The sequence below is a fragment of the Chanodichthys erythropterus genome, chromosome 19 (genome assembly GCF_024489055.1).
Source record: "Chanodichthys erythropterus isolate Z2021 chromosome 19, ASM2448905v1, whole genome shotgun sequence".
In the NCBI taxonomy this organism is placed as follows: Eukaryota; Metazoa; Chordata; class Actinopteri; order Cypriniformes; family Xenocyprididae; genus Chanodichthys; species Chanodichthys erythropterus.
The window spans coordinates 21605575-21631822 of record NC_090239.1 but is presented as its reverse complement, the minus strand read 5'-3'; the positions used below and the strand labels follow the sequence as shown (position 1 = coordinate 21631822).

The window sequence follows — 26248 nt, the reverse complement described above, 5'->3', positions numbered from 1 at the left end:
CGCACAATGTTCTCTTACCATTCCTGATTTCTAACACGCACTTACTGCGTTTGGCCTGGTCTTGCGGCTGTCAGAGCAGAAATTAATGCTGCTGCTCTCCGTGTGTTTTTCCATCATCTTCGGTGCATGCGTTCATATGTAAATTGCATGAGCTTTTGTTCATTAGATCGAAAGACTTGAACACACATGAGTTCGTAGTAAACACGACTTCCCAACTCGTATATGAGCTTCCCAGGAAGTCTTGAACACAGCATAAGCCTTTTCTTGTCTCACTAACATTTAGTCGATTAATAGGGGGCAGCCCTAGTCTTTTCACACTGTATTGTAGTAAAATACTTTGTGCTAGACTGTTTTTGTGTAATAGGGAAAAATATATTTACTAAATCAGCATTCAAAAAAAGGTCTCTTTAGTGTCCTAAGTAATTATCTTTAAAATACAGAATCCTAAATAAAATAAATCTTTTTTTTTTTTTTGAGTTTATATTGCTTTAAATGAGCAGCACTATAGTACTGACATCTGTTTTGTGTTTTGTTCAAGCTGCCAGAATTGGGTTACTAAGACCTAAAAATGTCTGTGTAACATATAAAAACAATGTAGAACTTTTTCAATGTTAAAAAGAAAAAAAGAAAAAACACATGCAAATTTCAAATTGAGAAATAAGGATTTATTTAATATCGAAGAAAAGGGTGTTATATGACTTTTGTGCTTATCTTTTCACTGCACATTTGTGGTGCAAAATGCCATTACTTCAGCACAACGCCCACCTGAAACATAGAATACACAAAATTAGTTTATTAAATCTATCACTTTTCCTTCAAACCTTAAAAAAAGTTGTTTAAACTATCACACACTGTTTGATCACCTTGTCTGAGGATATTTCAGGGCATCTCCAGTTGTAGAGGTAATACTGCTTGTGTACAGCTCCCATTCTGAATTTAAGTGGCTCCAAAAAAGCTTTATTATCCATTATATCCACTGCAGAGAACACATCAAACCCCTTCTGAACAGACAAATATAGAGCACAAGAAATCATGAGATCAGAACAAACAATACATTTAAAATAAGCATAATGAGTCTACAGGTCAGGGTAGTTTGGATGTGAAACGATGGGTAGTAAATATCTTCATATGGAGGCAAAATTGATAGTCAGCTGTATTGTGTTGATATGTCCTTTGACTTACTGCTTTACAGATGATAAGGGTGTCCTCCATTAGCTGCAGCAGCGGAGTGGCCTTGCTGATGCAGTAGAAACCACAGGCTGCCTTCAGGCCTTTATGCACAGGGTGGTTCAGAGCCGTAGAGGGAAGTGTGTAGAAACTCACCATGTCAGTTACTGTACCGACCATGCTCTGCATACAGACATATGAGCATACAGATATTAATGCAGTACATGACAGCTAGATGTCTGAATGAGAGTTGAAAGGTCCTTTTCATCATACTGACCTCCACAACATATGTGTCAATCACACCATCTTGAGGCAGAAGCCAGTGCTTAACATCCTCCAGGGTCAGAACAGGAGAGAGATGAAAAGCCTTTAGATGTTCTCTCAGAAGAGCCTGAACCACTAGCACATCCTGCACAGTCATGGGTCGAAGGCCAGCAGTTTTTGTTGTCTGTTGTTATAGATAAAGTATGAGAGAGATTATTAGGGTAGTTAAAGGATGTTCAAACTTTCTCTCAAGTCTCCAAATGGACTCCAAACAGAGGCAATGTCATTATATTTATTTTTTATTTAAAAAAAAAAAAAAGAACCAATATAAACTTGAAATAAAACAAACCTGTAAAAATATTGTTGTGGATGATGGGGGGACTTGAAGTCAAAAGGGTTGCAACCCACTGCCCTAAACTAGCTACAAAACTTTTTTTTTTTTTCAGTCAGTATGGGATTACCATGATTCTTTGAAAGATATTAATATTTCTTTTCTTGTTAATCATTGTTTGCCTTATAAAAACAAATTAATTTAAAATCATGCCATAACATTGTAAAACATTTAACTACTTTACAAAGCACATCAGTACTCTTTGAGATAATAAATCAATACTCAGTGACACTCAGAATTGAAACTTTTTTGCAGGAAAAATTAGGGACTGGGGCAATCTGACCTCAGGAAGCCGATTTAGCTTGAGGGCACGCTGCAGGGTCATGTTACGAGTGAGAGAGGAGAAATTCAGCTCAATCAGCTTGCGTGGGTTCAGCCATCTGTGCCAGTACCTTTTAACAACCATAAAGAATAATGGAATTTAGTTTGAAACAATACCACAAATAAACAGCAGTGGTGGTCTGGGAGACTAAGAGAAATATCCATCATACCTACAGGTTGCAATAGGCTTTGGTAGGACTGCACTGGTGCCATAGACTGCTTGAGATATACCCTGCTGATGGACACGTCTGGTGATCTCCTTGATTAGGACTGGTGCCATTCTTTTTGAGCGAAGTTTTTTGTGCACGCACAGGAAGTTCACTTCCACCATCTTTAGCTCTCTGTGACACATCTTTGTCATTTACATCAACCGAAATTATTTAAATAATTTTAACCAGATGAGAAAATTCTGCACTTACGTGTCAAATACTTCAATAGTAGCAGGAATGGCACTTATGAATCCCACTAGTTTTTGACTGGAGTTTACTCTGACTCCACAGTGCCACTGTGATTGCCCTCCAGGGGGGCATAGAGCCCTGCATTAAGTGTAAAAATATAAAGATAAATGACAAGATCAGTTTTTTGTGATCATACTGATGTAACTATATATCAAGAGATCAAACACACCAGAGCAAGAACTGTGGAGAGTAGTGCAGGCGAAGTGTATTGTCATCCTCCTCCATGTAGTTTTCATTCAGCAAGTCACAAAGTTCTCTCAGCTACAATTACATAGAGAAAGTTAAGAAAGTTAAGCTAGTTACAGGGTTGAAGATAAAAATAATTGTTTTTCTTTTACTGCAGTATGTAGTTCCCAACTGGTGAGCAGAGATGCAAAAATGGGTCATAGAGCATTATCTGGTTGGAGTGAGTCTCTTAAAGGGTTAGTTCACCCAAAAATGAAAATTCTGTCATTTATTACTACCCTCATGCCGTTCCACACCCGTAAGACCTTCGTTAATCTTCGGAACTCAAATTAAGATATTTTGGCTGTTTTTAAAACACTGCTTCATGAAGCATCGGAGCACAAATTAATCAGTGTGTCAAATCATAATTCAGATAGAATGTCAAACTGCCAACGGCTGAAATCATGTGACTTTGGTGCTCCAAACAGCAGATTCGATACACTGATTCACTGTGCTCCGAAGCTTCCTGAAGAATTGTTTTGAAATCAGCCATCACTAAATAAGTCGTTATTTTTTTTTTTTTTTTGGCGCTCCAAAAATATTCTTGTCGCTTTATAATATTAATATTGAACCACTGTACTCACATGAACTGATTTAAATATGTTTTTAGTACCTTTATGGATCTTGAGAGAGGAAGTGTCATTGCTTCCTATGGAGGCCTCGCGGAGCCATCGGATTTCAATTAAAATATCTTAATTTGCGTTCTGAAGATTAAGGTCATACGGGTGTGGAATCCCTTGTGAAAAAGAAGTGCATTTAATTGTATTGAAAGTGTACTTTGTGTGTACTTAAAATCTTGAAGTATACTTTTTAAAAAGTGCACTTGCAGATAATATAATATAATTAAAATTAAAGGCCACTTAAGTGTACTTAAATAGAATATACTTTAATGACAATATTTATTAACACGCTTAAGTGCACATTTTAAAAATGCACTTTGTAATAATGGCTAATTAACTTCTACTTAAAGAAAGTACACTTTAATGACAATATTTATTAACACGCTTAAGTGCACTTTTTAAAAATGCACTTTGTAATAATGTCTAACTTCTACTTAAAGAAAGTACACTTAGATGACAATATTTACTAACACGCTTAAGTGCACTTTTTAAAAACGCACTTTGTAATAATGTCTAATTAAGTTTTACTTACAGAAAGTACACTTTAATGACAATATTTATTAAGACTTTTTTAAAAATGCACTTTGTAATAATGTCTAATTTACTTTACTTAAAGCACACTTTCATGACAATATTTCTAAACATGCTTAAGAGCACTTTTTAAAAATACACAAATTATTTACTTAATTATGACTTTATAGTGTTTTAAATAAGTAAACTTATTCTGATGTATTGACTTATACTAAAGCACATGAAAAATTATTTATTTTAATTTCAACTTAAGTGTGTTGTCCAAAATTACATTTGTTAATGTATTTTAAATGTGCTTAGACTTTAATATATACTGTGTGCATTAGTACACTTGCTTGAATTTCAATACACTTGCTTATACAGTATAATCCAGTACAACTTATTGTTGAAATTTTTTTCACCAGTTCCTGCTCTAAACTTGACTAGTGTCAGTTTTCTACATAATATTTGACATAAAATGTTTTTATGGAGTGCTGTATTTGTGATACTTAATGCAATAGTGCTGTACTTTACATATGTGTATAATACTTTTAATATCATTGTTGTTCTAAGTTGATTAAACATATTTAATTGCATTAATTGCAAGCAAAAGTTTAACATAAAAATTAATTTGAATTCATATTCAGTTAAACTACATTTAATTTTAATCAGACTAAACTATAAAATAATTGACTTTTAGTTAGGTGAATGAGTCAAGTTCTGTAAACACAGTCTAACTACAACAATGAATTAGAAAAACTTGACCTTCAACTTGAACAGAAATTTAATCATGCAAGTACACAGTCCAAAAGTTTGGAACCACTAAGATTTTTAATGTTTTTAAAAGAAGTTTTGTCTGCTCACCAAACCCCATTGTTTCCTCCTTCTTATGTAAATCTCATTTGTTTAAAAGACTTCCGGAAAACACGCAGATCTCGACATAACACCGACTGTTACGTAAGTCGGGATCATTAATGTGTATGACCCCAATATTTGCATAAATGCCAGCCATTATACAAGGAAAGGCAGTATTAACGTCTGGATCTGTGCACAGACAAGGTAAGCAAGCAAAAACAACAGCGAAAAATGGCAGATGGAGCAATAATAACTGACATGATCCATGATAACATTATAATTTTTAGTGATATTTGTAAATTGTCTTTCCAAATGTTTCATTAGCATGTTGCTAATGTACTGTTAAATGTGGTTAAAGTTACCATCGTTTCTTACTGTATTCACGGAGACAAGAGCCGTCGCTATTTTCATTTTTAAAAGTGCAGTCTGTATAATTCATAAACAACTTCATTCTTTATAAATTTCTCCAACAGTGTAGCGTTAGCCACAGAGCACACCCTAGTGAAAAAAGTATACTTTATTGTATTTTAAATATATTCCCTTTTTCTATAGTACACTGCAAATATGCTAACAAAAAATGTACTATCATTAAATATATAAAAGTATATTAGTATCATATTTTCACAATGCAACTTTTAACACACTTTAAAATAATTGTACTTTAGTATATTTTCAAAAAAATATATTTTAGAAAAATATACTTGAAGTGTAAGTTCAGTTTATTTTTTAAAAGTGTATTTATTTGCACTTTATAAAAATATATATTAAGGTATATTTTAACAGTGTGCTGAAAATGATCATTGTAACAATGCACTGAAAGTATATTTAAAAAATACATTATTTAATATCCTGAAGTTGTAGTGTATCTAATGTTAAATTTGAGTATATTTTTTAAGTTTACTTCTTCATCCTTGGAATTCATTATATTACTTGTGCTATTTATTTCAGTATGAATGCATTAAGCCCATTTAGTAAATGCAGTGTAGCCTATACAATTTCCAAATATGTGTAAATGTTTATTAAGTTTACACTGGCAGTATCATTTTACAATCGTACACACAAATCTATATTAAACAACACACCAGCAGCACAAGTAATGTGAAAAAATATTCAAATGTCTCTTCAACTTGGTCTGTGACCAATCAGATTTTGTTGCTCACTGCCTTCAGCCAATCAGAGCAGCTGACGTCACGGTTGTCGTCTGAATCTACTCGCTCAGTCACTCAGGTGAAGTATAATGTCGCAATGTATGATTTATTTAATAAAACACTGAAAGCGCAATACATCGCTCAATCTTGGGGATTCTGACCAGTTCAATCAGGTGACATCGCAGACTGACCGTGATGGCGACGACAACCGGCTAATCTAATGGCCTACGCGATCCTGAAAGAACCGGAGAAAAGTGCTGCTATAGAGCATGGCAAACTATGTCACTGCCCGTTGCATTCTGGGTAGTCGCCGCCATGTTTTAGGTCACGCTCAGGAGCGTACAATGACGGTAAATACAACTCACCAGATGAAAAAACGACTGTTTACTTTATTTTTTTTAAAGAGCTGCTTGTACTTGCTGAGAATAAATGGACTTATATTTGAATCTCTTGTGTTCATTCGATCGCTCAGTCGTGTGGCCAGGACACGATATACACACACATAGAAATCATACTGACGCCTTCTATCGGACCACACACAGGACCAAAGTGATTTCTCTATTGCAGTTTTTAATAACTAAGTGGCACCGATATATCTGCCAGATAAAACAATAAACACAATATAGATTGATCTCAGCCAGCATATCATCATATATCGCTCTGATTTCTTCATGTTAAAGCATTAAGGGATAACATAACAGCATGACCATCTGTAATGCAGCTCTGAAATTAATTATATTGTGGAGTCGCTACACCAAGTAAGTTTTACTGGACCTAAATGGAATAAATACATGATTTCTTACCGAGATAAGCTTAACAATGAATCAAAGATGTGCTGCTTTATGAACACGGAGAGTGATTGCAACGAGCTATTTCACAAATGACATTTCTAAACGTGTTTTCGTACATTATTAATGGCGTGAGCACGTACATATTCAAACAGATCAGAAGTTATGAATCTGTAATAAATACAAATGACAAAGCCACATTTAGGTCAAGTTTATTTTCATTGAGTTTCACTTTCACCATTGTGTCGTTTCTAAGCTGGAAGGCAGAAAATGAGGGACATTATAGCATGCTTAACGTGGCTTAATTTACTAAGACAAACAAAACTTAGTATCCTTTATTAGTTTGGTGTTTACTACAGAAAAGCAGATGAGCCCAGAATATGAATGCAGCACATTTAACAAAAGCATTTTGCTCTCATAAAGAAAACACTTAATGGACAGTGACTTAACGTGTAATAAGACGGGTTCTGTTCATATTCTGGGCTCATCTGCTTTGCTGTACATAGTTTCTATGGGAGGAGAACGTTTAACGTGAAGTTAAACGCGTTGCGTTCAAATTCTGGGTTATTAGTATGATGTTTACTTACATTACGCCACGTTAAGCTTTTTATAATGTCCCGAAAATGGGACAAAATGGCGCTCCATTTCACATCCGTTTTCCACGCTGGTCAGTATATGCAGATAGTTAATAACACAGCCAGCGTTTACCATTCTAATATGTTTTTAACTGTATAATATAAATTTTAACATCTTCCTCCATTATTTCCCAGTCTCTACTGTACTGTCCGTGACCTAAAGTCCCAGAATGCAATGCGTTGCTGACGTCACGTTCCCAGACTCTATTGGGAGGTGAGTTGTAGTCTACCAGTTAACAAACTTTATTTTATTTTCTTTAACAAACTGAGAGCGATATTTCGGCTTGATATCTCCTTTTTGAGTTTGTGTGTGGTGGTTCATGGCACATGTTTGTATGCAGCACCAAAACATTCATATGATTGGTCAAATCGGCCCGTATTCTGTATGATATTAATTCATAAAGTGTTTTATGCTTGACTATGTACCGAAAACAACATCGACATGCCATTCTGATACAGTTCCCTGCTGCTAATCCTCATTTACTGTTCAAAAATAGTATTGGTTCAATGTAGGATTTAGACAGACTATTGTAAACGTGAATAAAGGGTTGAACATAAAGTGTCTTCTTTGTATATTCTGTCAACAGATGCTGTTCTTTACGCCATCAGACACAATGAGAAGCTCATCAGAAAATGGAATATGTGTAATTTGTATTTGTGTATAGAGGGTCACCATGGTCCAATATTTGTTTTTTCTTTAATGAAAAACATGGTAAGTTATGTTGGATCTATATTAAGTTTAAATAAAAACTATTGGATTTGTCAATGAAATATGTCTCTTCATTAGTGATGTTCTTATATTTTATTTAATTGAATGGCCTTGAAAACAAATGCATTCAACTTTGGGAAAATGTGTTAAACTGTTTAAATAGTAGCACAACTGTATTGTGTGAGATTATGTAATTCAAAGTACAGTAGTCAACATTTGAAGTGGATCAAAAAAGTTAGGACAACTTTGATTAAAGGTTTTGATCCGCTTTAAATGTTGACTATATTATACAAAGTATAAGTAATAACAACGTGTATTGTTATTGACTGCAAAGTGGGTAATTTTTAGTATTTGGAATAAGCCAAAGGTGAAGACACTCATAATTATTTTGTAATGCACTTAAATCACAAATAAAGTGTACTTATAACACAAAGTGTACTCATAACAGAAATAAAGTATACTTATAACACAAATAAAAGTATACTTATAACACAAATAAAGTATATTTATAATGCAATTTATATTGTAACAAAAAATATATACTTATAACACAAATAAAGTATACTTATAATAAAAATTAAGTACACTTTAATATCACTAATCAAGCATGTAATTAGTCCCTACACAGATATATACTTAAAGTGTACTAAATATACTTAAAGTTGTATTTTAATACTACTTAATTTCAACTTAAATATACTTAGTACAAAATTAGTTGTTTCAAAATAACACACTTTAAATTAACTAATCATTAACACACTTGAAATATACTAATAATTAGTCTTGCTGCAAGTATACTTAGTATACTTTTTTTTCCATTAGGGCAGCCTCAAACTCATACAGAATCAAATGTAAACATCAAAATAAATACTTTACTCCCATAATTCGAAGCATGCATACAGCATGCATGACAAACATCTTGTAAAGATCCATTTGAGGGTTATATTAGCTGTGTGAACTTTGTACATAGACTGTAATATAGTCGAGAGCTCGTGTGGCAGGGATCTGGCGAATTAAAGGGGCGGCGCACTGCCAAAATCAGTGTATAGTTAATTATGCCCCAGAATAGGCAGTTAAAAAAAATAATAAAAAAAAAAATTTATGGGGTATTTTGAGCTGAAACTTCACAGACACATTCAGGAGACACCTTAGACTTATATTACATCTTGTGAAAAAGCATTCTTGGGCACCTTTAATTCAGCCACCCTGATCACACACTACAAGCTAAAACACTGCCATCAACTGTCCTTATAGCTTTTAAATGCTTTGAATCTTTTCTATTTGCAAGTAATAAATTCCCTGTGCACTTACAAATCCCCATCTAATCATTATATATTTATATATAATGATATTATTATTTTCAAAGCAAAACCCCTCAATTTGCTTGGGTCTTGGGTTATCTATATTTGTGTAATTGATAAAGTTATGTTTAATTCCTTGTAAAGTAGGAATAAAAATGTTTATAAAATGTTCTCTATTTTTAAAGGCCAGTGTAAGTGAAGATGGTGTGGTCACTGGAATCCTGGTGTTTGTGGGAAATGTGAAGGAGCTTCTCCCAGGATTCTACAACAGTGTTGTCCTGATGACTGAGGTAATTAATCTTGGTGATGCAGCTGCGGTCAAAAGTTTACTTACACCTTGCAGAATGAACTGCTTCATCAGGGAAGTACTAAATAAAAAACACAAATACAATGCTAATTTTTATGATCCCTCTTATTGTTAAAATTCTTAATATTTTGCAAATACTGCAAGGTGTTAGGGTGATTTGCCTACAGTGGTTCAGGGTGCAGGATGGCTGAATGACTAAATAAACATTATCAGACAAGAAACTTATAGTCTTCTACCATTTTGCTATTACCACCCACTGCCACTTATACCAACGACGGAAATAAGTGCAGTTATAATAGCAAAATATGTGGGAGAGCATTGTGAAACAATATTATATTGCAATACATCGCACATCAAAGTTAATACCGAATCAAAACTACCACATCATTTATAATTGAAATAGTTTAATAATATTTGGTTGAGGGCTGCTTGATATTGGAAAAAAATGACATTGTGATATTTTTTCTGCAGTATATATTGCGATATGGATAAAAAAAAAAAAAAAAAAAAATCACCAGATGACTTAAATAGCTCTATTTGGAAAGAATTAATCATTTTAGGAGGATAGGGTCAGTTAGGTGAGTGCATGCACACAGAAAATAATGAACAAATTATAAGCATATAGAACAAAGAAACAAATTAAATAAATGCTTTATATTTTTCAGCTAAGTCTTACAGTATTCAGTAGGGCTGGGTTTTGACACAATTTTCACGATTCGATTTGATTTCTTTTCACGAGCTTACTATTCGATTTCGATACAATATCGATTATTTTGGATGTATATCAGATACAGTAAATGGCATATTTTCTTGAGGAAAAAAAATCTCTCAAATAATGCTGTAAACTATAAGAGGGAGTCACTTGTTACTATATTACTATAAAATTAAAGGTGTAAATTAACTGATTTATATATCCAAGACTAAAATTATACTCAATTATGTTTTTTATAATAAAGTTATGATTATGTAAACTTCAGAATTACATAATCATATTTCTACTCCAATTTGTTTTTTGAAATATAAACATTTAAATTGTAGCTGTCATAAATGATTTATTCAAACGTTAAATACATAAAGGAATTATAAAAAAAATATATTTAAAATAAAATTATAATGAACATGTAACGTGGTGCATATATTTAGCAGAATGCTCCTCTCTATAGCTGACTAATGAGTTTATGCTGAATATGATTTTTCTGAAGTAAATGTAACGTTACGTCACATTGTTTACAAGCTGTTTTTTTTAACGTATTTCCGCGGTTGAAACACATGAGTGTGACATGTTATGGATCAGTTGTACTGTATCTTGTAACATACCTTCAGACGTTCATTCATATTTGTTTCACATTGTTAATTAAAGTGGAGGAAATTATCAGTAAACAGTAAACATCTTGGCCACAGGCTTCAATCACTATCAGCAACTCTATTGTAATATTTTGAAATATACTAAATTGTAACTTCATTATTACATGTAATAACAAATAATGTAATTACAAATGTATTAAATTATATAATAGTGAACATGTAAATTACATTAAAGTATATTTAAGTTCACATGAATTGCTTTTCATTACATTCGGAAGTAGACTTTTACCATATTTCAAAGTACATAAAAAATTGTATTAAAGTCCTACTTTAGTGCTTTTAAAAAAAATCACTCAGAAGTTCAACTTATAGCATTTAATATGAACTTAATCTGTGATATATTTAACATTAATCACAAATAGAATGCACTTAAGCGGCTGAAACATTACATTTAATTCACACTTAAGTGTATTGATAAACTGATATTAAAATATATTTTAGTTCACATTAATTGCTTGTTCGTACATTGGGCAGTGTACTTCAACTATATTTTAAAGATACTAGAAGTAATTATGAAGGTTATCATAAAGCTGTCCCATTAAAGTTGTTCAAAAGTTCAAAAGTTAAGTCCCATTTAAGTTGTTCAAAAAAAGTTAAAGTTAAATTTATTGCATTTAATATGAACTTAATCTGTGATATATTTGAAATTAATTAGAAATAGAATGCACTTAAGCGATGAAAACATTACATTTAATTCACACTTAAGTGTGTTCTTTTAAAGTATATTATTTGTGCAATAAGTACACTTTATAAAAGTATACTAAAGTACACTTTTTTTCACAAGGGATGGCATGAGGGTAAGTAATAAATGACAGAATTTTCATTTTTGGGTGAACTAACCCAAATCACTTCATTCCAAGACGAAAAATGATCATCATCGCTTGTGTGTGTTGAATTGTAGTAATTCATAATAATGTAAGCCTCAGCAGTAATCTATTTAAGCTCTATCCTATTTGTTTGACAGGGTCATCGGATAGTTTTCTCTTAAAACAGGTATTTTGAGCAAGAAGGTGGAGTAAAAGAGCAAAAACAAGTTTTCTTAATTGTATTGAATATGCACTTACAATGTACTTGAAATCTTGAGTACATATTATTATATTTTATTTTTTTTATTTTTTACTGTACTTGCAGAATAAATGGCCACTTAAGTGTGCTTATAGACCTACACTTTCATGTTTCTTAAAACACTTAATTACACTTTTAAAAAGTTGAATTAAAAAAGTCAAATTAAAAGTTGTACCTTACAGCACCATAAATACTTGTCAGTACATTCAATATACTGTCACCATATGCATATTCTTTTAAAGTATATTACTTCTGTAATAATTACAGATGTTAATTAATTAATTAGCAAGTATACTCCTTTATGACAAGGGTAGTCTTTATCATTTATTTACTTTTGATACTTTAAGTTGTTTTTTTTACTACATTAGAAAATTAAAATGAGTACTTTTACTAGAGTAATATTTCATCAAGGCATTTACATTTTAGCTAATGTGTGTATTTTGTCCATCCCTGGATTTCAAGGACATTTTTGTTCACTTCTGTTCAATAAATAATTTTGGGACTGCGTTGGTTCAAAAAGTCCTCTCTCTCACCTGCTCCTGGTTGCCCAGGTCGAGTGTGTCCCAAATGAATTCCTGTGGCAGTGAATATGACTCTTCTCGAACATTGGGCATCTCTGACTTAATCGGTCCGTGTGATGTCACTTCCTCATCTAAAAGAGAATGCCATTTATAGAGATGCACAAAGTTTATGTTGTTTCTAGCTGCACACTGTGCATCATACCTATCTTAGGAACTGGCTGGGTATCCCAAAAGCGGTATGTGTGCTTACGAGCCTCCTGTAGATTTTTTGGAGGCCCCTGAACAAAAGAAAACAGGTGCAGGGCTTTTTGAATCTCCTGTTGTTTCTCCTCAGGAAGAGAGTCCAGCTGGGAACAAATTCAACTGATAAGAAACAGGTAAATATACTCACATACCTCATAAAATAGCTACACACAGACAGACATACATACAGTAAATTATAAGTTACCATTTCAAAAGGATCCCGTCGCCCCTCTTTAGCCCATGTTTGGTCCCTGTGTTTCTTTGTCTTTTTCTTCTTGCCTTCAGCTCTCCTGTCTTCCTCTAAGCTCTTTTCACTGTATAAAAGCAGTACAATTTAAAATAAAATAGAAATAAAAAACAGAGAAACAATTACAATGAATAGCGCACTTACAGGCTTTTCTGCTTAGCCATGAAAGTGTTCTCAGGCATTGGTGCAGCCAACAATGTGTAGTTGTGGGTGTTTGTGCTATATGAGCTTATCTTAATGTGCTGTAAGGGCAAGAGGGAGACGCCTAGCCTTCATTGTGAGTACCTACCAATCAGCTGCCCTCCACACCCACACACAATGATCACTTATCTTAGCGTAGCACTTCAGGCTTGGTTTCAGAGCCACTAATAGAACAGTTTACCCTTAATTTTAGTTTAAAGTGCTAAAAACCTATAAAATTGTTTTTCAAACTAGATTTAAAATAGTCACTGGGAAAATCCATGTTTCCCTTATTACTTTTTTTTTTTTTTTTTTTTGCATTTTTTTGCATTTTTCATCATAACAAAAATCTTTAATTTTAAAGTTTGAATAACTAATTTAGATTACAGCCCGGAAAGTTCTGCGCAAGTAAAACAAATTTACAGAGTAACTTTCGGTAATTATAGCGTATCTATAAAGTGCATATGTGTAGGTATAAGGGAACAATAAATAAAGTTCGGGGAATAAAGGGGTTACAACCAGGAAATTAACAAATTATACATTAACTATTTATATTACTTTAATGACAGGCATAATCTTACATTTGGGAACAATTTAGCAAGAACATACACTGTGTAGCTTTTTGTAATATTAGTGTACCAATACATAAAGGCTTTTTTTAAATTATGGGGTAGATATCAGTGCATTTATTCAGTATTTATTTATTTATTTATTTTGATAGCAAAAGTCCACTGTTTAAGTTTGGGCTTCTGTGTTTCAAGGTAAGTAAAACTATTGCATATTTTATTTAAAGTCCCCCTGTAGTCATTTATTTTATCCCTTAAAAATCATCTTTGATTACCAAAATGACATTTAAAAAAAAAAAAAAAATCAAGTGAAAAAAATTCTTCATGCCTTAAAATAGCTTGAATGTAACAACCTTGCCTAATTTAATATACACGGATAAATGCATATGCAAATTAGCCCCACCTCCACTCACGCCAGTCTACTCTACTGTTGCTGCAGTGACGATTTGTTGTTGTGGCTACATGAAATAATGAAATACATGTGGCTACAGCGTATTTACTTGTACCAAAGTCCCTTTAAGACAAGTCATTTCACTCGGCGGCCATCTTTGAAATGCCTCTCGGGCATCCTCTGCATCATGCCCTATCTCTTTAAATGGGGAAACATCAAATTCTCCAAAACTGTCCGCCAACCTTATGATTACATTTCATATTTGAAATCACCAATGAAATCTGACAACAGCTGTCTTATAAATGTTTTATCCAAACGCTCGAATCATGACAAAAAACTGTATTTTTTAGGCTGGATCAAGCTCATGCGCAGACCTAAATGCACGTGTTTCAGAGGCGCGCGTCTGTTTGTTTCTATAGAAACCGGTGCTTCTAACGGCTGCTGCAGTGACGCGATGATTTTACCAGACGCCGATTGGCTCTTATTTAGAAGGCGGGACTTATTCCGCCATATTGCCCGTTACACTTTCTCCCATTCAAAACAATACGAGTGACACGTCTTGTGTTATTCTATAGTCTTTCCTTGTACTTATCAGGTAGGCTAGTTCTATGGTTTGATCCATTCTAGAGGCGGCCAAAATCAGAATTTATAATGGACTGAATTAGCTCTCAGAACTGATGTGCGATTCCACACTGACTGAATATGCACATGAATCACGGTCACACAATATTGTGTTTGCTATGTTTTATAGCATTAAAGTATTCTTAGTGTTCGAAGGACAAAAACATGAACTTTATTGGCTTTACTTCAAGTCAGCTGTTTACTTTGGTGCGAGCCGCTATACACTCGCACACTTTGCACAGCCCTTGCGACGGCTCTGTCATTAATTAATATGAATTAATATAGATAGCCTTTTGCTTGACTACGTTATCAAATGTGACACCCTGTATGTATATGTCACAGGAATAATTCTTTAATTAATGTGGACAGTAGGGGGAGACAATGTGCTGATCAGAGACTATCCCTGCGTCCCAATGTACATACTATCCATCCTAAATAGTATGTGAGATTAAAATAAGTGTGTCCCAAAGCATAGTATGTTGAAAAGAGTATGCCAAAAGTCCCCGGATGGTCTACTATTTCTGGTAGATTTTCGAAGTGTGGATCTGTGCACACTATAAAGGCTAATATTGCCCACAACCCATTGCGCTTTGGACGAGGATTCAGTTTAGAACTACAAACACGAGTAAAAAGTGTTAAGACTACAAATCATGGCGGATATGCGTGATCGAAGCTGAGAGGTTTGAGTGACTAATAATCAGTTTAACCTGATAGAAAATATTTATTTAATGTTATCCGTGTTATTTTTCATCTGCAAACACCAATGTAGACTTTTATAAATATCTGAATGGCCATTAACTTTAAAATGCACCATTATGCATTAATATGAGGAGAGTTCTCCACATGAAAGACACGCGACGGCAGATCAACGTGCTGCATTTCACTTCGATACGGTAGGAAATTGGCTAAATGAAATGTGGAGGACGTAAGATGATTGACAGGCCAGTTTACAGTGACAGGATGCGACAGAGAGAAAAGACACAATTGTATGACGTGATAGTATGTCCCAAAGCTTGTCTACTCTTTTGCTTCACACTCAAAAGTAAGTACTTTTTGTTCACAGAATATACATACTTTTAGGGCATAGTATAAGTAGGCGAATTGGGACACAGCAAGAATGTGTAACCATCCCTTAGAGCAAGATAGTGTTGGCTCAGATCTGGCCCCCATCTGGTCCGTGTGTAATCCGCCGGATCTGGGCCACACTATGTTACTGTCTGGGAGATATGTATATCTATGTGTGTAACTGATATTGCACTATCCCCCCCTCCTGCACTTTGTAATTTCCACTGTATTGTCAGACTAAATATATAATATTATTCTGCACGAGTCTGCGTGAGAATATGGGTCACTTATCTTAGCGTAGCACTTCAGGCTTGGTTTCAGAGCCACTAATAGAACAGTTTACCCTTAATTTTAGTTTAAAGTGCTAAAAACCTATAAAATTGTTTTTCAAACTAGATTTAAAATAGTCACAGGGAAAATCCATGTTTCCCTTATTACTTTTTTTTTTTTTTTTTTGCATTTTTTTGCATTTTTCATCATAACAAAAATCTTTAATTTTAAAGTTTGAATAACTAATTTAGATTACAGCCCGGAAAGTTCTGCGCAAGTAAAACAAATTTACAGAGTAACTTTCGGTAATTATAGCGTATCTATAAAGTGCATATGTGTAGGTATAAGGGAACAATAAATAAAGTTCGGGGAATAAAGGGGTTACAACCAGGAAATTAACAAATTATACATTAACTATTTATATTACTTTAATGACAGGCATAATCTTACATTTGGGAACAATTTAGCAAGAACATACACTGTGTAGCTTTTTGTAATATTAGTGTACCAATACATAAAGGCTTTTTTTAAATTATGGGGTAGATATCAGTGCATTTATTCAGTATTTATTTATTTATTTATTTTGATAGCAAAAGTCCACTGTTTAAGTTTGGGCTTCTGTGTTTCAAGGTAAGTAAAACTATTGCATATTTTATTTAAAGTCCCCCTGTAGTCATATTAATGCACCATTATGCATTAATATGAGGAGAGTTCTCCACATGAAAGACACGCGACGGCAGATCAACGTGCTGCATTTCACTTCGATACGGTAGGAAATTGGCTAAATGAAATGTGGAGGACGTAAGATGATTGACAGGCCAGTTTACAGTGACAGGATGCGACAGAGAGAAAAGACACAATTGTATGACGTGATAGTATGTCCCAAAGCTTGTCTACTCTTTTGCTTCACACTCAAAAGTAAGTACTTTTTGTTCACAGAATATACATACTTTTAGGGCATAGTATAAGTAGGCGAATTGGGACACAGCAAGAATGTGTAACCATCCCTTAGAGCAAGATAGTGTTGGCTCAGATCTGGCCCCCATCTGGTCCGTGTGTAATCCGCCGGATCTGGGCCACACTATGTTACTGTCTGGGAGATATGTATATCTATGTGTGTAACTGATATTGCACTATCCCCCCCTCCTGCACTTTGTAATTTCCACTGTATTGTCAGACTAAATATATAATATTATTCTGCACGAGTCTGCGTGAGAATATGGGGGTGTGGCGTGAGAGCGTGAGAATTGGGTCAATTGCGTGAGTCTCACGCTGAATGCGTGAGAGTTGCCTTGCTATGAGAGTCGCAGCGAAGAAGCCGCCATTATGAGAGCGACTCTGTTATTGGAAGCATCCTTGTCTGACTAATTGTTTGTTCAAACAGGTGGGTGAAATCGATCAACAAAGACTTAAAACATGAAACAATATGTTAATAACATGTTTTTTGTTGTCTTAGGAGGATAAAATACAGTTTATGAGTAACGTTAAGATGTGAAAACGGGACAGTGTTGTGTTCACGAAAATAGCATTTCATTCGCGGGAGTCCCGCATCAGGCCTAATATTGATACAATAAAATCTGAATGGTTAAAGGCTCCAATACGCTGAATACCCGTAGTTATGTCATGTGTGTTGTGTTTATAGTGTTTATAGTATAGAGTTGTGTATGGATAAATCATCAAATGTATATCCCAGCTAACCAAAATACGTGACTGTTACGTAACTGCAACGTAATTTGGTGACCAAACTTTCGTCGTGGCGACGTAACTAGTTACGTCGTGGCAACCGGAAAAGTGAAAGGTGCCTATACGTCGCCACAACGTAACTTTGTGACGTTGCCAGTTAGTAACTGCGACGTCGTGGCAACGTTGTGTATCAATAGTTGTGTGTTGGTCATCAGTTGGTAATTCTTATATTTATTTATTTTTCTATGGGCGGACATGCAGTAGTTTAACCTAATTTATGTCCTCATTTGCCCAAACTAATGTAAAGGCTATTCCAACAGCTGTGAACGATGAATGCAGACTCGAAATGAATTCAATTCATTTATTTTGAAAAACACACAGAACATGAACAAAACTCCAAATAAAAATAATGAAATACACTCAAACTATAAATAAAAACATATAGCCTACAACGAAACATAAAATAAAAGCATTCAAGACGTTTTGCTCTCAGTATCATTAAAAACATATGCTATGCTAACGTAACATTTTGCTAACATATATTTCAGACGATCAAGGAAATCACAGAGGTAAAAATATTAACAAAAGTACTTAAAGTAGACTGTGGGTAATGTTACTTAACCAATCTGACGCAGTTGTTGAACTTTATTGCTATAAAACTGACGAGAAACACGGAGAAACGTCGACGCGGTCCTCTCAAGCAGCTTGAATGTTTTCCCGGTTGCCATGGCAACTCTAAAGGCCACCTGCACTAACGTAAACATAACAATAAAAAAAGGTTTTGCGTCTTTCCAAAGTTAACTTTATACATTTTTATAAAAGCCATTTATTCGTTGTCACCTCGGAAAAATAAATTCTTCTCTCAGAAAAATTAACTTTACACCCTTATTAACATACTGTGGGCACGCTGTATGTCACGTCACTATATATAAAAACCAGTCATCCATACTCTGATTTGGTGAAAAGAAACATTTTTTTTCTTAAGGGGACATTTCAGTCTCGTGTCTGACATTTAATTACACGTTTTATATTGCAAATTCTGGTAATAATAACATATAAAGAATGTGTAAATGATGGTAATGAAATTACGAGCACATGACGTTGCTGCTACGTTGCCAGTAAGTCATGGAATGACCATTATATTACGAATAGAGGACGTATCTGGAACGTCCTTGGTAATCTTGTAACGTTTGGAGAACGTACTGACGACGTTGTGATATGGTAATTTGATGGTAATATTATTACGGGCATACAACGTTGTAGTTACGTTACTAGTAAGTCATGGAATTACCAATATATCATGAATAGAGGACGTATCTGGAACGTTCTTGGTAATCTTATAACGTTAGGAGAACGTACTGACGACGTTGTGAGATGGTAATCTGAAGGTAATGAAATTACTGGCATGCGACGTCGTAGTTACGTTGTCAGTTAGTAAGTCATGACATTACCAAAAAGTACGAATACATTACGTAACTGTTACGTCGTGTGTTAGCTGGGTATATATAATCTTTGAATATTATATATCTGTAGTCTTTGAATATTATATAGTTATATACGGTTGATATTTGTGGTGTAATCTATAATAATGTTATATGCCTGGGCGCTAGGGGGCAGTAGGAGGCCTTCCTAACAAGATAGCGGGGAAGTTCGTCAGTGAATAAATGACAGTCTATGGTTATGCCATGTAAACAGCGCTGCTGCGTCTTTATTGAATATATTAAGAACCCAACATGACATGGTGTCAGAAGTGGTGCTACACCAAGCAAAAGGATAGCGGGCATTATATGAAAAGTTTAAGAATAGAAAACTAAGGGAGAAGATCAAGAAAAACAAGCAAGTCTTTTTTTACAGTCTATGGTCGCAAGCACAAAGAGGACAGCAAGCTGAACAAAACGACCCCCCACAGCTTCCTGCTAAAGCATCTGCAACGTTCTCAATAAATCCTTCGACTTTTCGAAGCCACAAGACTGGGAAAAGTGGATAAGACAGTTTAAGCGCTTCAGAGTGGCTAGCGATCAGTAAAAGACTGCGGTCAAGTGGGTCGCGCGTCGAAAATACACGGTCAAGCCAGCCGCTCTTTATTTTAGTTTGCGCGTCTATTCCTGCACTTACGGTATGGGTGCTGGAAACGGTCTAAATGCATTAAAGACGGCAGTTTCCTTTATACTCTTGCAGTTAACCGTAAAAAGGGCAATAACATAAAGAGACATCAGATTTTTTTTTCCAGTTATTTTTATATAAAAATATATATACTTTTATATACTTTATTTTATTGTAATTTAATGTTTGTATATGCTATATATCATATATTAATGTTAATAGTAATGGTAATAATTATGAACCATTTATTAATTTTAATGTTTTATGTATATTATACAGAAATTATTATATAGTATGAATATTAATTAATGTTTTATATATATATATATATATATATATATATATATATATTTTTTTTTTTTTTTATTGTAATTAGTACCTTTATAGGTTAGCTCATTTTGTCAACTGATATTTATTCAGGGTCACCCTGGCTATTACTGTACACTTTTTCATATCATTTTACTGTACAGTTTGGGAGAAAATTAAAGTCAAACTCACCCCCACTATCAAAGTGCATTTTAGCACTTGCACTGTGGCCCATATTCAAACACTCATAAAAATATTTTCTTTATAGGTTAGCTCATTCTGTCAACTGATATTTATTCAGTGTCACACTGGCTATTACTGTACTTATTTTCATACCATTTTACTGTACAGTTTGGGAGAAAATTAAAGTCAAACTCACCCACAATATCAAATTTCATTTTATCACTTCCACCTTGGTCCATTTTCAAACACTCATAAAAATCTTTTTTTTTTTTATATAGTTTAGCTCATTCTGTCAACTGATATTTATTCAGGGTCACCCTGGCTATTACTGTACTCTTTTTCATATCATTTTACTGTACAGTTTGGGAGAAAATTAAAGTCAAACTCACCCCCACTGTCAAAGTGCATTTTAGCACTTGCACTGTGGCCCATATTCAAACACTCATAAAAATATTTTCTTTATAGGTAAGCTCATTCTGTCAACTGATATTTATTCAGGGTCACGCTGGCTATTACCGTACTTATTTTCATACCATTTTACTGTACAGTTTGGGAGAAAATTAAAGTTAAACTCACCTCCACTATCAAAGTGCATTTTAGCACTTGCACCGTGGTCCATTTTCAAACACTCAAAAATATTTTATTTATAGGTTAGCTCATTCCTTCAATTAATTTTTATTCAGGGTTTAGTGATTTTTACTTCGTCCATCAAAGGACACGAAGTAGGGATTGGTATTCACGTCACCGCTGACGTTGTGATTTTAGGACCACACGTCACTTAAGGGGTGATTATGAGTACATCAGATGACCACTTCCCCTTTTTACCTAGTTCAGGGGACCAGTCAAGGTGTTTTACCTTGGCTGTATGAGAACACTCCCAGCAGGGGCTTTCATTCATTTAGAATTAATGTAAAGTGGTCAGCTGATTTATCTGAAAGATTGGTGATATTGCTAACTTGTAGAACCTTTTCTGTATTATCAGCACAAGGAAGACACAAGTGTAATAAAATAAATTTTATTAACAAAAAGATAAACAAGAATAATTAACACAACTACTAAATGAATACTATGAATGATAAAGTGCATAAGATACATAGAATACAAGTGATTAAGTTGGGTGTGGCTATGGAAGAGTTACGTTATCTTATGGAAAGATAAAGTGTTTTTCTGAAAATAATAAGGTGGAGAACCTTATTATGCACCAAACAAATAAACGAAAGATTATTTGTCATTAACTAACATCAGCTATATTACATCTAATGGAAATTAGGAAATTATATACTGATAATATACAACAATGCCAAGGTCTCTGGAAAGAGGTTTGGTTAAGTGATATTTACGTTCCACTTGGTTGAGTCCAACGACGTTGACGTCCTCCACTGGTTGTGCTGGGGGACGATGCAGTGGGGAGAGGAGCCAGAATCTGTTTCAACAGTCTTGAACACGAAGCTCTGTGTGATGCTGATCTCCTGAAGCACCAAAGGGTCCTAAAATCTGGAACATGCAGATGAGGCCCTGGTGTAGGTGCAGAAGGTCCTTAACAATCTGGAACACACAGACGAAGGTACCTTGTAGTGAAGGTTTGCTCTCCTGAGCTTAACCTTGTTGCAGATGTCGTTACTCGATGGACGGAAACTCTGAACGTAGTGTTTGTCAATGTTTCTTTCCTCACAAGCTGGAGGCTTAGAACGTGGTTGTCTCTGTTGCTGCCTCACAAGCTGTAGACTCAGATCACAGGATCTGTTGTTGTCTCTTCTGGATGGATCAGAGGCTCAGAACGGTGTTGTGTCTGTTAATGTCTGTCTCCGTGCAGGACAGACTCAGAACGGCATATCTGTTGTGTCTCACCCGATGGGAGACTCAGAACAAGGAGTGTCTGTTGAGAGGGTATTGCACTACAAATAGCTGTCACTGAGAATACTTATTTCCGTGAAATGGATGTGTAGTTTGCATCAGTTCTAAGGTTTTCAAACATAGTTTTGAATGGATTTGGATGGATCTTTGTGATCTCTGTTTGTTTCACCCATTACTGCTAAGGTCCCGAGGAATTTTTATGGCAGGTCTGTGGCCATCCTTAGGAAGTAGTCTCTAGATGGGTGAAGGGCTGAAACTGCCTATGGACCAATGAGAAGTCCTGTCCTTCCCAGGCTTGGTACAAGAGGTCTTCTTCTTGCCCTCTAAGAGAGGTCTGGATGTTGTCCTTACATCTTTATCTGATGGCGTTGGACAGTTTGTATGTGTTAGGCCACCAAGATCCAATAAAAATGTAGCAAACCTTTGTCCACTGTTACAGATAGAGAGGGGCCCGGCCATAAACTGGGCCCTAGAATGTGCTGTTCACTACAAGGGTTAACCTGACTATTACTGTACTCATTGTTTTATCAATTTACTGTACAGTTTGGGAGAAATTTAAAGTTAAACACACCCCCAAACATCAAAGTTCATTCTAGCACATATAATGTCCCGATTTCAAACACTCATAAAAATCTTTTCTTTAGAGGTTTTCTCATTCTGTCAATAGATATTTGCTCAGAATGGCAATGGCTATTACTGTAATTATTTTCATGTCATTCTACTGTACATTTTTGGATAAAATTAACGGCAAAACTCCACTATATAAGTGCATTCTAACTCTTGCAGCACCCAGTCGACTTGGTGGCAGACAACACCCTGAGGACAACCAACAGAGATGCAACCGAAGATGGAGACCCAGATGGAGCTGATGAGCTCACGTGCAGCTGATGGTCCCAGTGACCGAGGTGGAGCCGGGAATCCTGAGGACAGAGGCTGAGTCGGTGGGACTGAGGATGGAGGCAGAGCTGGGGGGAAGGTAGAGCCAGATGGAGCTGTAGGTGTAGGCAGGTCAATGCTTGACCAAGGGGGAGCCTGAGGGATGAGGGAACCCAGATAAGCTATATGGCCGATGGTGGATCTGAAGGGCCGAAGTGGACCAGTGGGCACAGAGACTGGAGGTGGAAACAGGGGATCTTTTTTGCGAGAAGGAGCTGTTGGCCTGAAGACACTTGGCATCTCTTGCTGGCATGTGGAGGATGTAGAAGGTGATGGTGGAGCTGAGGAACTGGCTGAATGAAGAGGTGTGAGAGGGAGGCTGGGTGGGAATTCAGGAAATACAAGGGACACTACAGATACAGGTGCTGGAGATACAGATGGTACACCAGAGACCAGACAGGAAGAGGCCCCAGGGTGGAGTCACAGGTGGGAGGCAGAATAGCGCCCCATTGGAAATACAGGGTACAATCACCTCTCCAAAAAAGTCTATCAAGATCACTTCAACAAATCCTTCAGTTCATCAAAATATTTGCCAGAGTTTTACATACACATTTCCACAGCAGTGGTGTTGTGGGCAGAGTTTTTTTCCCAGCCCTCAAACTCCACAATCACTAACTCAGTGATGAATGGTGTTGCCAGCTTGCACACCTGGTAAGACTCTGTAGGTGGTCTGAGCTACAAAACACTCTGTCCTTATCATTGGTATGGGCTTGTCTCTTATGGTGGCCGGTCTCCACTGTCTGCGGTGGGCTCAAACAGCGTCTCCGTCACATCGTTCACCGTTGGTGGTGGTTGGCTGGCCTCTGGCACTGGAGTGGGACTGGTGGTGAAGTCAAACAAAGGAACTAATAAGGGAGTAAATGAACACTGGAGGAAACTAATTACATAATTAACAGACTGTTCAAACTAAGAAACACAACACAGCAGACATGTGACACTGTAGTCATGTTGACAATTTTATTGATGCTGTTACTGCTTAATAGTAATAGATTACTACTACTCTGGACCTTGACTGTTGCAACTTTGTTGCTTTCAATGGAGGATGAAAAAACCTCTTGGATTTTGCATAAATATCATAATTTGACATGAAACAAATGTGATTTTTGGGTGAACTAGCCCATTAATATAACTCTGATTGTGTTCATCAAAAAGACAAATGTCATTGAAAAGAACATTCCTCCTCCTCTCAATGCTATAACAGGTGCCGCTCTCCCACTCCAGCATGAGATGCAGCCTATAACACATCAAGCAAAATTTTGGCATTCTCACGAAAATAGCATTCCCCTCCTCTCAATGCTTTGACAGGTGCCTCTTACTTGCTTCAGTGCGAAACACAGCCAGTAGCACTTTAATAATTCGCCACTCAACTCCGGGCATGGCAGGCCATCCCCATGCTGTCGAGCTGGATATCAGAAATAACAGAACGAGTCTACTAGCTCCATTTCGCTCGCAGACCACCACGCTTCTTGGGCATGATTTACTCCTCAGTCTCAGGCAACAGGTCTCATGTCCTCCAAGCCAAAGTGCAGTCTCTGCTAGAAAAAGGTGATGTGGAGATAGTTCCCTCAGAATGCAGAGAGTCAGGCTTTTACAGCTGCTACTTCCTCGTTCCAAAGAATGATGGCGGTCTCAGGCCCATTCTTGATCTGTGACGTCTGAACCGGATCCTCATGAGATTAATTTATATTGGTCAGTCTAAAAGACTCTGACTTTCATATCTAGAAAGCCCCCCACAAAAGGCCATTCTTGAGATTTGCCTTTGAGGGAGTGGTATACGAATTCCTAAATTCCTTCCATTCATACTCTCTAGAGCTCCGCATAACTTTATGAAGTATGTAGATGCGGCCCTCTCTTTTTTGCAACAGAACAGAAAATCGGGAGCATGGCAGCCTTTTTCAAGTTGGGGTCTATTCTTCCCCTCAATAGATTTCAGAAGCGGCAAGGCCATTTGCAACCACTACAGCACTGGTTGAAAGACGTGTTCCACCTCGTGAGTGGCACACAGGCCTGCACCTTCTTAGAGTTCGCCCCCACTGTGTTCTTGGTCCCCTTGAAATCGTCCCATTTTTATTAGAACAGGATAATGCTGGGCTCTGTTTCCAGAAGGAAAGTGGTCATGACAGACATCTCCAAGATGGGTTTGGGGCCCTGTGTGACTGCAGAATAGCCTTCAGCTCATGGGCGACTCCCTTGATGAATTGGCACATCAACCATCTGATGGGATACGTTGGCACAAGATGTACTAGATGGCACTTTGATATTTAGGGTAAATTCACCTTTAGTTTTCTCCCAAACTGTACAGTAAAAATATATGACAATAAGTACAGTAATAGTCAGGTTGACCCTGAATAAATATCAGTTGAAAGAATGAGCAAACCTATCAAGAAAATATTTTTATGAGTGTTTGAAAATAAGACATGATGTAAGTGCTAGAATGACTTTTGATGTTTGAAGGTGAGTTTGCCTTTAATTTTCTCCCAAACTCTACAGTAAAATGATATGCCAGAATGAGCAAACCTAGTAGTGTTCGAATTTGGGCCGTATGTGCTAGAATGCACTTTGATATTGGAGGTGAGTTTGCCTTTAAGTTTCTCCCATACTGTACAGTAAAATGATACAACAATGAGTACAGTAATATCTAGGGTGACCCTGAATAACAATCAATTAAAGGAATTAGCTAACCTATCCCTTGTGAAAAAAAAATGCACTTTAGTATACTTTTATAAAGTGTACTTATTGCAAAAATAATATACTTTAAAAGAACACACTTAAGTGTGAATTAAATGTAATGTTTTCATCACTTAAGTGCATTATATCTGTACATAATTTCAAATATATCACATATTAAGTTCATATTAAATGCAATAAGTTGAACTTAAGAGTGATTTTTTTTGAACAACTTAAGTGGTACTGTAAAACAACTTTATGACAACCTTCATAATTGCTTCTA

At 35.7% G+C, this 26248-nt stretch overlaps 1 protein-coding gene across 1 annotated transcript; it reads right to left on the bottom strand.

The window, feature by feature from the left end:
- Positions 1 to 662: 662 nt before the first annotated feature.
- Positions 663 to 13362, bottom strand: nmt1b (N-myristoyltransferase 1b). The gene is made up of 12 exons (XM_067369341.1): positions 13285 to 13362; positions 13099 to 13207; positions 12853 to 12997; positions 12663 to 12781; positions 2771 to 2862; positions 2563 to 2679; positions 2314 to 2484; positions 2106 to 2214; positions 1445 to 1615; positions 1183 to 1350; positions 864 to 1001; positions 663 to 765 (listed from the first exon to the last, which is right to left on the bottom strand). Exons 1-12 carry the CDS (start codon positions 13320 to 13322, stop codon positions 745 to 747), a joined length of 1398 nt encoding a protein of 465 aa, XP_067225442.1. The 5' UTR covers positions 13323 to 13362; the 3' UTR covers positions 663 to 744.
- Between the last annotated feature and the right edge of the window lie 12886 nt (positions 13363 to 26248).